The 12,909-nt window shown below is 42.1% G+C and overlaps 1 protein-coding gene across 1 annotated transcript in view; it reads left to right on the top strand.

Moving 5' to 3' along the window:
- GABA-B-R3 (gamma-aminobutyric acid type B receptor subunit 3) overlaps window positions 1-12,909 on the top strand; it is a 702,393-nt gene that overhangs the window by 429,918 nt on the left and 259,566 nt on the right. The window contains exon 5 of the mRNA XM_081758156.1: window positions 3,718-3,783. Within this exon, the coding sequence (XP_081614282.1) occupies window positions 3,718-3,783 (66 nt within the window). The remainder of the gene's footprint in view (window positions 1-3,717; window positions 3,784-12,909) is intronic.

The raw sequence follows: 12,909 nt of genomic DNA, 5'->3' as shown, positions 1-12,909 counted from the left end.
GATCCAGGATGATTGTTTGGGAGGGGCAGTCGTTCGAAGTCAAATCAAGGTAAGAGCGTATTGCAAAAAAAAAAAGAAAAAAAAGAAAGAAAGAAAGAAAAAGAAAGAAAGGGGGGAGGAAGGAAGAGATTCTCCGGCGACATAAGATTTTCACTTTTTATTAGTGTATTACTATACATTTGATCAAAAAATACGTATTTATGAAGCTCAAGAGAGGGGGAATTACACCCTCCTGTCCTGCCCAAATGACGCCCCTGAAACTTTTGGTTGCACTTACTGAAAAGAAATTCAATGAATCATTGAATAAAACTCGTTTCTGTCCGTAGATATTTTAGAGCTCTTGGCAATTTCCATAGATTTCTTAGGGAGCATCTTACTAGCTTGCAGTCTTTAAAGAAAGTAAAGAATGAAACTAAAGATATTTATAAGCTCTGGGAAGATTGTGTGACTTTCCTTTAATTTAGGCTCTTAAAAATATTTCAGAACAAACGAATGTAAAAGACTGTTTTAAAGCTATAACGTTGTAAACTTGATTCCTGTTTCTTTTTCAGCTGAATGGAAAGAGTGTACTACGTCACACACACTGCTTTAGACAAGGAGAGGTGGAGGACGGGGAGGAGTTGGAATAAATACTAGAAGCAACTAATCGATTGATACATGTATTGCGGGAATGCATAAGAAAACTGGGCAAGAGTTTGTTATTCATTTGGACTTAGAATTTTTGTAACAAATTTTATGCCGCGGACTGTACATTCTATCACATTCTTTAAAGGAGATGTACAAATATATTTATTGCCACAAAATTTCTTTATTCTAATACAAGAAATATAACTACTCAATTATCTTAAATGTAAACTAGTAAATATAAAATAGTTTTCATTTTATAAGAATAATTTAGTAAAATATTCGAAAATTTCAATTTTTCCCAATTTTTCCGTTTTTTTCCAAGCTCGGGAAAAAACGGTAAAAACTAGTTTGTTTACCCAAAATTTCCGTTTTTTTCCAGGCCTTTACAACACTAAACCTAACCTAATCTAATCTAAGGTAATCTAACCTAACCTAATTTTATCTTATCTAACGTAATTTAGTAGATTTTGGTACAGTTTTTTATTCTCTTGTAGTCCTGCGATAAAGCAAAAATGCCGTTATTTGCGTTCTGCAAACGGTGTTACAAATATTCTTATCAGCGATTCAATGTGGGTGGTAATATTTGTGAATAATAATACTAAAAATGATTAATATTAGATGGCGCTGCTTTTAATTTCTTTTCTTGAAATTTACAAGCAAATTTCCCCCAATTTTTGTCAACTTATTTCATATCATCACTTCCTCCTTTTATCTGGTCCTCTCACTAGTGATCTACCTGTAGGTAACTTCTGATTCCGAATAACTTTTTGATTATTCTTGCTTATCGCTCATAGTTCTATTGGTATTTTTCTTGTATTTCAATAAGCAGTTTTCTTCAGCTTTATTTACAATTATTCTGAAGGATATAGTATCCATTTATTTAACACTGACCATGGAAGCAAAAATGTGTCTCATCAAAGTAAGAGTCATATAGTCATTAATCATCACAAAATCCTCAGAATTTGGGAGAAATACGTAAAAGATCTGTATGATCAGAAGAACCGCCCCAAAGATATTGCGATCGAAGCAGAGAAAGAGGTGCATGATGAAAAAGTATTGAAAAGTGAAGTAGTACAAGCCATTAAAGACATGCGAAGGAGGAAGGCCACTGGAGATGACATACTAGTAGATTTGGTCAAGGGATTAGGAAACAATGCAATGAAAGTACTAACTTCACTTATTAACAAGATATATCTGAATGAAGAATGGCCAAATGATTTTCTTAATGTTACAATGATTGTATTGCCCAACAAAGGCAAGCAAAAAAGTGCAGCGATCACAGAACCATTAGCCTGATTTCGCACACTGGAAAGATTATTGCACGCATACTAAACAGACGGCTGGAAAGTAAGATAGATAAGAAGTTAGAGGAAGATAATTTGGATTCCGGAAAGGAAAAGGCACCATAGATGTCATTGGGTTGATGAGAATTATTTCAGAACGAGTTCTGGATATAAAGGAAGAGTTGTGTTTGTGCTTCGTAGACTAGCAAAAAGCTTTCGACAAGGTCAATTGGACGAAACTTTTGCAAATACTTAAAGAAATTGAGGTAAACTGGAGAACCGATGACTCATTCGCAACCTGTACAGTCCGCAGCAAAAAAAAAAAAAAAAAAACTGCAACATGAGCATGTAAGTTTATTGTGAAAAAACACATAACACCGCAGGGAATCAACATAACGTCTAAGTGGCACGCCAGGAGAAACCTCGGCGTCCTCCCCTGCACACTTATTTTGGACCAAAGACTTCGTCGTTTCACAATAAACTTACATGCTCATTTTGCAGTTTTTTTTTTCTTTTTTTTCTTTTTTTTTGCTGGGGACGGTACATACGGCAACGAGTCAAAATGCGCTTGAATGAAGGAGAAACCTAATAGTGTGAAGATTGAAAGAAGAGTCAGATAAGGATGAAGTATGTCGCCACAATTATTCAACATTTACAGTGAATGTTTAATGAAGAAATCATAAATGGGAATGGAAAGTTACAAGATTGGAAGGCAGATCATTAACAATATCAGGTATGCAGACGATGCTGTTATTATAGCTAGAACCGAAGAAGGACTACAGGAGATGATTGACAAAATAGTTGACACTGGAAAACTACCGGTATATAGAATTGAAATCAACATCGAAAAGTCGAAAGTCATGAGAATATCCCGAGGAAACGCGCTCTTACGGGTCAGAGTAGAACAAAAAGAACTTGAAGAGGTCGATAATTTCAAATATCTGGGAAATACTTTGACGAGAGACGCTTACTGAACCTAAGAGATCAGGTCAAGAATTGCCATAGCTAAAGAAGCATTCAACAAGAAAAGATCACTCTTAACTAGCAGCCTTAATATTGGACTAAGGAAGAAATTGGTCAAGTGCTATATATGGAGCATTGGAGTGTATGGTTGAGAGACTTGGACATTACGGAAGCTAGAATAGAAATATTTAGAGAGCTTCCAAGTGTGGTGTTGGAGGAAAATGGAGAAGATAAAATATACAGAGAGAGTAACAAACGAAGATGTTTTGAAACAGAGGAAAAGAGGACGCTTCTAGGAAGGCCAACTGGATTGAGCACATCTTGCGAAGAAATGGTCTTCTTTATACCGATATAGAAGGAAAAATAGAAGGAAAGCGAGGAATAGGAAGAAGAAGAACATAACTTATCGATAATTTGCAAAACAGAAGAAAATATTGGGAGTTAAAAGAGGAAGCTGAAGATCGAAAAACATGCAACAAACATTTCCATGACCAAATCTAAAAACTAAAACAAAGTTAAAAAAAAACTTATTAGTCCCAGGAACTGCAAAGCAAAAATGCAGAATACTTAATAAATATCAAAATGAGATATTCAAAATAATTTTTAAAAATTATTTTTCTCTGGTACTGGATCCTTACTAAATTTAATATTTTACATCTGTCTTCACAACAACCAGGCTGAGAAAACTCAGTTTTAAAAATATATCAATCCTGACTCAATGTAGGTACGACTTTACGACAACAAATTCTAAATAATATTTTCATTCATTGCAGTAATATCTAATACGTATTTTCAACATGTTCACCGACCGTCTTCTTACCATGACTTCTTTTTTGTTTCCTAGGATTTGGATACCAGAATTATCATTGGTAGTTTCTCTCAAGCTGTTGCTCCCAAGATTTTTTGTGAGGTAAGTCTCTCTTTTATCAATGATTATGTGTTTATGTACTTTTGGGTTTGCTATGTAATGCATATTAACATTTATTAAACCACAATTAGCTTTAGCTCCTAACAAGAGAAGTATCATTAGAGTTTTTTTGCTTTTTCTCAAGTTGGAGAATTTCGCATTCTTTGTGGTACTAACTTCCACATTTATGAAACATTGTCTGTTTCTTCCGCCACCTTACACGAACTATAACAGAATAAGAAAATTCAAGCAAATTAGGTATGAATAATAATAAAGGTGAATTAAATCGATTTAGAAAATAAACCCAAGTATAAGAAATATTTTTCTTAACGACTCTTTTCTATGATATGCCAAACTGTAGTGTTACATTCCATATGAAATTAGATTATATCCATGAAGTGAATTCTTTTGTTTAACTGCTCTCGAGCTGTGATTTAGGATAAGAAAAATGCATCATAAATGCAAGGAGATAAAATGAAAATTCCCTAGAAAACATTCTATTCTATTAAAATAAAAAAAATATTTGTAAACAGATCTACATGTCTTGCATCGGTGGTAAATTTTTCTTCTGGGCCATATTGTATAATGAACTTCGTTACACTCTGACTTACAAAATATTATGGCAGGCTATATAGGGCTTGTTCAAAGCAGAAATGCGGATTCATTGCAATGGCCCAGAAAGCAATTGATCATAGGTCAAATTTCGCTTCTCCTAAACTTAAATATTTCCCTAACTACCTCAAGAGTTACATAAAATGTTATAAGAACCACCCAGTATCAAATCAATGATTATAAACCCCAAAGATATTAGAAGAAATTCTTGTTCTGCAAGCGAATGTACTGATAAAATTGATTTCCGTTTAACAGTAATAAAGTTTTGGTAGATTTCGAAAATAAGCTAAATAAATAATCTGCTTAAAACACATCTGTCGCTACCAGCTGCAATAGAGGAAGAAAATTGAAAATAAAATGAAATTAAATTTTCCTGTATAAGCCCCACGACTATTCCGTGTAGGCTAAAGGAAACAATCATAAGACTGAATTAAATAATGAATTTAAAATGTGGGAGGAAACAGAAGAATCCAGGGAAAATCCACGTACACAATGTTTGTCTATTACAACGCAAACTTGTTGCAATCTGGTATCAAACTAGGAATCCTTGCATCAGAGGTGAGGTCCTGCACTACTTTGAATTTCTATTTATTGGAAAACCTAGATTAATTGCAGAACGAAACTAGAACAAGAAAGTAAACCATTTCATGTATAGAAATACAGAGAATAATGATAGTTTGTTGCTGGACAGGACGAAAGATGATTCACACAGGAGACATAATATATATCATAATTATCTTCAGACATAGAATTTATTATGGGAACACAACATTCAAAGAATTGTCAAGACACACCGTTCATCCGCCAGTGCATATTGTAAGGTTCCGCATGTCTACACGTCATGCAATAACCATGTGTGAACTACACGTGTTAATAGTAAATAAAAACAAGCAGACGACGGTCCCGAAGAGGAGTCGCCCACCATCGCCAACAGTCGGAAGGACGAGGATCACCGAAGGAAGCCGACACTACAGGATAAAAGGGAGCTGTACGTCTCGACCAGTATCAATCTCCACAGGTTGATCAAACCACCTAAAGGCCTAAGGCACCCGGCCACTCGGTTATCCTACCCTCTCACGACGCTTGGTCAATTGAGAGACACCTGAATCTAAAGCCCTAAGACGCACGGTCATTGGGTTCCTTCTCTCTCTTACGACGCTTGGTCACCGAGGAAGACACCTAAATCATACAAAACTTAACCCCTCTCACGACGCCCTGTCAAGGAGAGTTACCTCACCTCAAAGCCCACGACGCTTGATCATCGGGTTCCTACCACACTCTGACCTAAGGTGTTTAAAGGGATCTATTATTGTACATACTTCTGTATTAGAGGAACTTAAAAAGGGTGATGGGAAAAGTCCAAATCCCGTGTACTATATTTGCTCTACCCAAGAAATTTTACAATATAGTTTACGTTGGGTACGTTGAAGAAAGTCAAAGTATGCACCATCGTCTAGCAAATGAAAATTACGGTGGATGTACATGATTGTCTGCGATCAAAAACAAGACTGCGTTATGTATTGTATCGGGATACCAATGAAAATCGGTGAAAAGGATAGTTTTAACGGAAAAAAGGCCGGACGTTTGCGGCACACACATCCTAGAAACCATAACAGAACATTCCAGATAGGAAGTACCATCGAACACGAAAAGTATCAATATTCTATAGCAGTGATTGCCAAACAGTCGATCGCGAGCTACTAGTAGCTCGCAGAGACATTTTCAGTAGATCACGTTAACTCTCCGGTTGGGTAACCTTGATCAGTGTTGCCAATTTGGGGTAAATGTAGCTAAATCTAGGGGTTTCCACGTCCAGAAAAAAAAATTGTTGACGACAAAAGAAGAGATCCATCCTTTTCATTAAAGTTGATAAGTCTGATAAAAAAAAATCTGTTATTACATTTGTTACTTCTTACCAACTACACTAATTTCTTTCTTATGTACAATTCAATTTAAGTTTGTTCTTGTTATATATACTTTAATTAAAATTGATTTCATATTTCTTAGAAATGTAAGATTATAGTCATTAAAGAAATGTAAGATTTTTTTAAAGTTGGTAGTTCTTTACAGTAGCTCAGAAGCTTCCTACGTTTGGCAACCACTCTTTTATAGTATCAATATGGCCACAACTTGGGTCAAGGATGCGACATAACTTATGAAGGCGATAATTGGTGGGAACTAAACGACGAATAATTTTATACCATTCAATCTTCATACGGATAATAAAAGTCAAGCCAAAACGTTGCCCCATATCTGAGCCCACTGGTACTGACGGAACAAGTGAAGAATCCGTAGCTGAGAAGTATCCGGTATACAACTAAATATTTCATCTCAAAGATGATGTACAGGGGTGAGAATCTCCCAGAAAAGGGGAATCCTGAATATATCTAATATCGAATATATTAGACAGTATTAGATGGACGAATGTATTAGACAATGCTAATTAGGACGGACTCGCATATGACAGGTATTATTGTCAAAAATACCCGATTCCAATATGTAAAGTGTTTGACATTTCACGTGAATTAACCATCCTCAGAACATGGGGGTCGTATACTGTAAATATGTGCATTTCTAACGGATAAGAGTGCTCTCCATATTGTCTATTAAAAAAAGAAAAATAAGTTTTCTAGCGCAAACTTCACTGAGAGGATTAAGCCGAGCATAATACCATAGTTTTGGGGCAAGTAATTGTCTGCATACGCATATCCAAAAGTGATAAGACAACAGAAGGGGGTCAGAGTCAATCGAGACGAGGCCGCTACAAAGTTAAAAATAACAACACTATTCATGGTTGTGGAAAATGAAATGAAATTTTCGAGTTTTACGTCCCACGATTATGCCGGTTAGGCTAAAGGAGACGGTGATGATGAGTAATGAATGAAATGGTACAATGAAGAAAGTAGGAGGAAGCGGGAGAGCCCCGATGAAACCCAGGCACACGGTGTTTGTCCACTACAAAGTTCACTTGGCGGGGCTGGAATCGAACCCGGGACCCCAAGCACCAGAGGGGTACGCTCTCCCCCTGAGCCACCGCGGCCCCTACATGGCTTTGGATTGGATATTATATCTTCTTTTATGTTCTATAGTGTCTATATAGTGTCTGTTGAAGGAAATGTTAGATATCCGAAACTGTAACACATTATAGTTCAAAATACAGTGTGTGTTAAAGCTTTTATTAGTGTTTCTTTTGTTACAAAATTTAGAATACACAAAAGTGGGTTAAGTGCAAAAGTAAAGAGATAGGTAGAAAGGGTACGAGGGGCTTCCAATAAGTTATCTACCTAGACAGGAAGGAATGCAGATAGGCTCACCTGGTCATCACTGTTTTCGATGTAGTCCCCATGGACGTCTATGCACCGTCGCCAATTTGTTGGCAATGAAAAAATCTCAGAGAAAAAAATAGACTTTGTCATGACCTGCAAACCACTGGGAAACAGCCTGTTGGACCTCGTTGTGAACCAATGGACCAATGGTGGGTCCATGTTTCATCCTCTGTCACCAGTTGAGCCATCCTATGTCCTGGTCCTCCTCAAAGAAATCCAATAAGCAAGGGCGCCAATCCTGGAAGACCGAGTGGGCCCGGGGGCCCAAAAGCTGATGTGGGTCCCCCTTATTGTATTTAAGAATATATAATATTTGGCATAATTTGAATGCAATTTGTCTTAAAAATCCTCATATATGTCTTCTGCATCTGGATGGGTCCCTTAAAATTTACAGAGAAATCGGCGCCCTTGTCAACAAGTCTTGGGATAGCTACATAAAGCACTACTTCTGTGCAGCGTGAGTACTCTGGGGACGTGGCGCAACACAAACACTCTGCTCATGGCCACTGCGTTGTGCAGCGTGAGCATTCTGGGGACGTGGCGTAACACAAACACTCTGCTCATGGCCACTGCGTTGTGCAGCGTGAGCATTCTGGGGAAGTGGCGTAACACAAACACTCTGCTCACGGTCACTACGCTGTGCAGCGTGAGCATTCTGGGGAAGTGCCGTAACACAAACACTCTGCTCACGGCCACTACGCTGTGCAGCGTAAGCATTCTGGGGACGTGGCGTAACACAAACACTCTGCTCACGGCCACTACGCTGTGCAGCGTGAGCATTCTGGGGACGTGGCGTAACACAAACACTCTGCTCACGGTCACTACGCTGTGCAGCGTGAGCATTCTGGGGAAGTGCCGTAACACAAACACTCTGCTCACGGTCACTACGCTGTGCAGCGTGAGCATTCTGGGGAAGTGCCGTAACACAAACACTCTGCTCACGGCCACTACGCTGTGCAGCGTGAGCATTCTGGGGACGTGGCGTAACACAAACACTCTGCTCACGGCCACTGCGTTGTGCAGCGTGAGCATTCTTGGGACGTGGCGTAACACAAACACTCTGCTCACGGCCACTGCGTTGTGCAGCGTGAGCATTCTTGGGACGTGGCGTAACACAAACACTCTGCTCACGGCCACTACGTTGTGCAGCGTGAGCATTCTGGGGACGTGGCGTAACACAAACACCCTGCTCGCGGCCACTACGCTGTGCAGCGTGAGCATTCTGGGGACGTGGTGTAACACAAACACTCTGCTCACGGCCACTACGTTGTGCAGCGTGAGCATTCTTGGGACGTGGCGTAACACAAACACCCTGCTCGCGGCCACTACGCTGTGCAGCGTGAGCATTCTTGGGACGTGGCGTAACACAAATACTCTGCTCATGGCCACTGCGTTGTGCAGCGTGAGCATTCTGGGGACGTGGCGTAACACAAACACCCTGCTCGCGGCCACTACGCTGTGCAGCGTGAGCATTCTGGGGACGTGGTGTAACACAAATACTCTGCTCATGGCCACTACGTTGTGCAGCGTGAGCATTCTTGGGACGTGGCGTAACACAAACACCCTGCTCGCGGCCACTACGCTGTGCAGCGTGAGCATTCTGGGGACGTGGTGTAACACAAATACTCTGCTCATGGCCACTACGTTGTGCAGCGTGAGCATTCTGGGGACGTGGCGTAACACAAACACCCTGCTCGCGGCCACTACGCTGTGCAGCGTGAGCATTCTGGGGACGTGGTGTAACACAAATACTCTGCTCATGGCCACTGCGTTGTGCAGCGTGAGCATTCTGGGGACGTGGAGTAACACAAACACCCTGCTCGCGGCCACTACGCTGTGCAGCGTGAGCATTCTGGGGACGTGGTGTAACACAAATACTCTGCTCATGGCCACTACGTTGTGGAGCGTGAGCATTCTTGGGACGTGGCGTAACACAAACACTCTGCTCATGGCCACTGCGTTGTGCAGCGTGAGCATTCTGGGGACGTGGCGTAACACAAATACTCTGCTCATGGCCACTGCGTTGTGCAGCGTGAGCATTCTGGGGACGTGGCGTAACACAAACACTCTGCTCACGGTCACTGCGTTGTGCAGCGTGAGCATTCTGGGGACGTGGCGTAACACAAACACTCTGCTCATGGCCACTACGTTGTGCAGCGTGAGCATTCTGGGGACGTGGCGTAACACAAACACTCTGCTCACGGCCACTGCGTTGTGCAGCGTGAGCATTCTTGGGACGTGGCGTAACACAAACACTCTGGTCACGGCCACTACGTTGTGCAGCGTGAGCATTCAGGGGACGTGGCGTAACACAAACACCCTGCTCGCGGCCACTACGCTGTGCAGCGTGAGCATTCTGGGGAAGTGCCGTAACACAAACACTCTGCTCACGGCCACTACGTTGTGCAGCGTGAGCATTCTTGGGACGTGGTGTAACAGAAACACCCTGCTCGCGGCCACTACGCTGTGCAGCGTGAGCATTCTGGGGACGTGGCGTAACACAAATACTCTGCTCATGGCCACTGCGTTGTGCAGCCTGAGCATTCTGGGGACGTGGCGTAACACAAACACTCTGCTCACGGTCACTGCGTTGTGCAGCGTGAGCATTCTGGGGACGTGGCGTAACACCTACACCCTGCTCGCGGCCACTACGCTGTGCAGCGTGAGCATTCTGGGGACGTGGTGTAACACAAATACTCTGCTCATGGCCACTACGTTGTGCAGCGTGAGCATTCTTGGGACGTGGCGTAACACAAACACCCTGCTCGCGGCCACTACGCTGTGCAGCGTGAGCATTCTGGGGACGTGGTGTAACACAAATACTCTGCTCATGGCCACTGCGTTGTGCAGCGTGAGCATTCTGGGGACGTGGCGTAACACAAACACCCTGCTCGCGGCCACTACGCTGTGCAGCGTGAGCATTCTGGGGACGTGGTGTAACACAAATACTCTGCTCATGGCCACTACGTTGTGCAGCGTGAGCATTCTGGGGACGTGGCGTAACACAAACACTCTGCTCACGGCCACTACGTTGTGCAGCGTGAGCATTCTTGGGACGTGGCGTAACACAAACACCCTGCTCGCGGCCACTACGCTGTGCAGCGTGAGCATTCTGGGGACGTGGTGTAACACAAATACTCTGCTCATGGCCACTACGTTGTGCAGCGTGAGCATTCTTGGGACGTGGCGTAACACAAACACCCTGCTCGCGGCCACTACGCTGTGCAGCGTGAACATTCTGGGGACGTGGCGTAACACAAATACTCTGCTCATGGCCACTGCGTTGTGCAGCGTGAGCATTCCAGGGACGTGGCGTAACACAAATACTCTGCTCATGGCCACTGCGTTGTGCAGCGTGAGCATTCTGGGGACGTGGCGTAACACAAACACTCTGCTCACGGTCACTGCGTTGTGCAGCGTGAGCATTCTGGGGACGTGGCGTAACACAAACACTCTGCTCACGGCCACTGCGTTGTGCAGCGTGAGCATTATTGGGACGTGGCGTAACATAAACACTCTGCTCACGGCCACTACGTTGTGCAGCGTGAGCATTCTTGGGACGTGGCGTAACACAAACACCCTGCTCGCGGCCACTACGCTGTGCAGCGTGAGCATTCTGGGGACGTGGTGTAACACAAATACTCTGCTCATGGCCACTGCGTTGTGCAGCGTGAGCATTCTGGGGACGTCCTCCACGCCTCCAATACTTTAAATCATAATAATAATAAGAAGAAAAAGGTTTCCAAAAGTATCATAAACCGTTTCGAAATCAATAGTAACAGCGCTAACGCTTATTTATCTGGTTTGAAAATAAGCAAAAATATCATGGAGAGAACGTAAGGTAAAATGAATATTACGTGTGGAATGAATTGCAGTATGGTATAGGTATATATGTGGGTTAAAAGCAATCATCATCATCATAGGTATTCTGCCTTTATTGGCAGGTCACTTGCCGCAGCTGAGAAGCTTCCATGCTCCACGGTCCTCCGCTAACCTTTTCGTCTTGGCGTATGATCTTTCTGTTTTAATATAATCCATTAATTGTAGTCTCCTTCGCCCCCTCCCTCTCTCTTTCCCGCCACCATACCCTCTATGACGTCCCTCATGATACAATCTATTCTTAGGCAATGTCCCAACCAGTTTCTCTTCCTCTTCCTAATAATATCTAAAAGTGTTCTTTTCTCGCCCACCATTTCTAACACTCTCTCATTCGTTTTCCGCTCGACCCAACTAATTCTTTCCATTCTTCTCCACACCCACATTTCGAAGGCTTCCAGTCGATTTTCGTCACCTCTACGTAATGCCCACGTTTCCGCCCCATACAGTACAACACTCCACACGAGTTAAAAGCAAAGTGAGTCGAAATTCACGAAGGGACGGGACTGTCTGTATAGTTTTTGGTTTAAAAATTCACAATGGCAGTATTATGGAGAAAATCTGCCCAATCAAAAATGCATTAAAAAGAGAAGTCAAAAGATGTCCCAAATACTGCCGATAATGTTACTAGAACCGATACGATATTCCATCGATCCTAGTTGTACACAATACTCCATAAATTTCGTCTGCAATAATTGGTTGCACTAATTGCTTGGTGAGGGAATGGGAAAGGACATTCAAAAGGAGGGGTTGCAGATAAGGGATCTTTGATTGAGGTTGTGTAAACTGAATGTATAATACATTTGAAAATACAGAAAAATTTGTTCAGTATCCTAAGACAAAGTACCATCGTCTGAACGTAACGTAGGAATAAATTAATCTTACTAGGGTAGATCAAAATAGTCTCCGTTAGAAAATGATTATACAAGTCTGCATCAAAGTGAGATTGTGAAATATGAGGAACTTAAAGAACTTGTTTTAAATGCTGTTTAATAGTATGGATATGTTGCATGTTGGAAACAGAAGGTGAAACTTGCCATAACTCAACTAAGGCACTGTACAGACTTCAGAGGCCGCCGTGGCTCAGTGGTAGAGCGTTCACTTCTGGTGCATGGGGTTCTGGGTTCGATATCAGACCGCGACAAGTGAACTTTGTGGTAAACAAACACCGTGTGCGTGGATTTTCTAGGAGTTCTCCCGTTCCCTCCCACTTTCTTCATTCTACCATTTCATTCATTTCTTGTGGGAGGCAAGCGTTCGATTTCCGGCGGGAGCTCATGTGGTTCGGATTCCACGTTAATCAGTAGGTCCACGT

Source organism: Thermobia domestica, chromosome 5, assembly GCF_964235325.1.
Source record: "Thermobia domestica chromosome 5, izTheDome1.hap1.1, whole genome shotgun sequence".
NCBI classification, from domain to species: Eukaryota; Metazoa; Arthropoda; class Insecta; order Zygentoma; family Lepismatidae; genus Thermobia; species Thermobia domestica.
The sequence above is the reverse complement of the archived record's forward strand: the minus strand, read 5'-3'. Positions and strand labels throughout refer to the sequence as shown.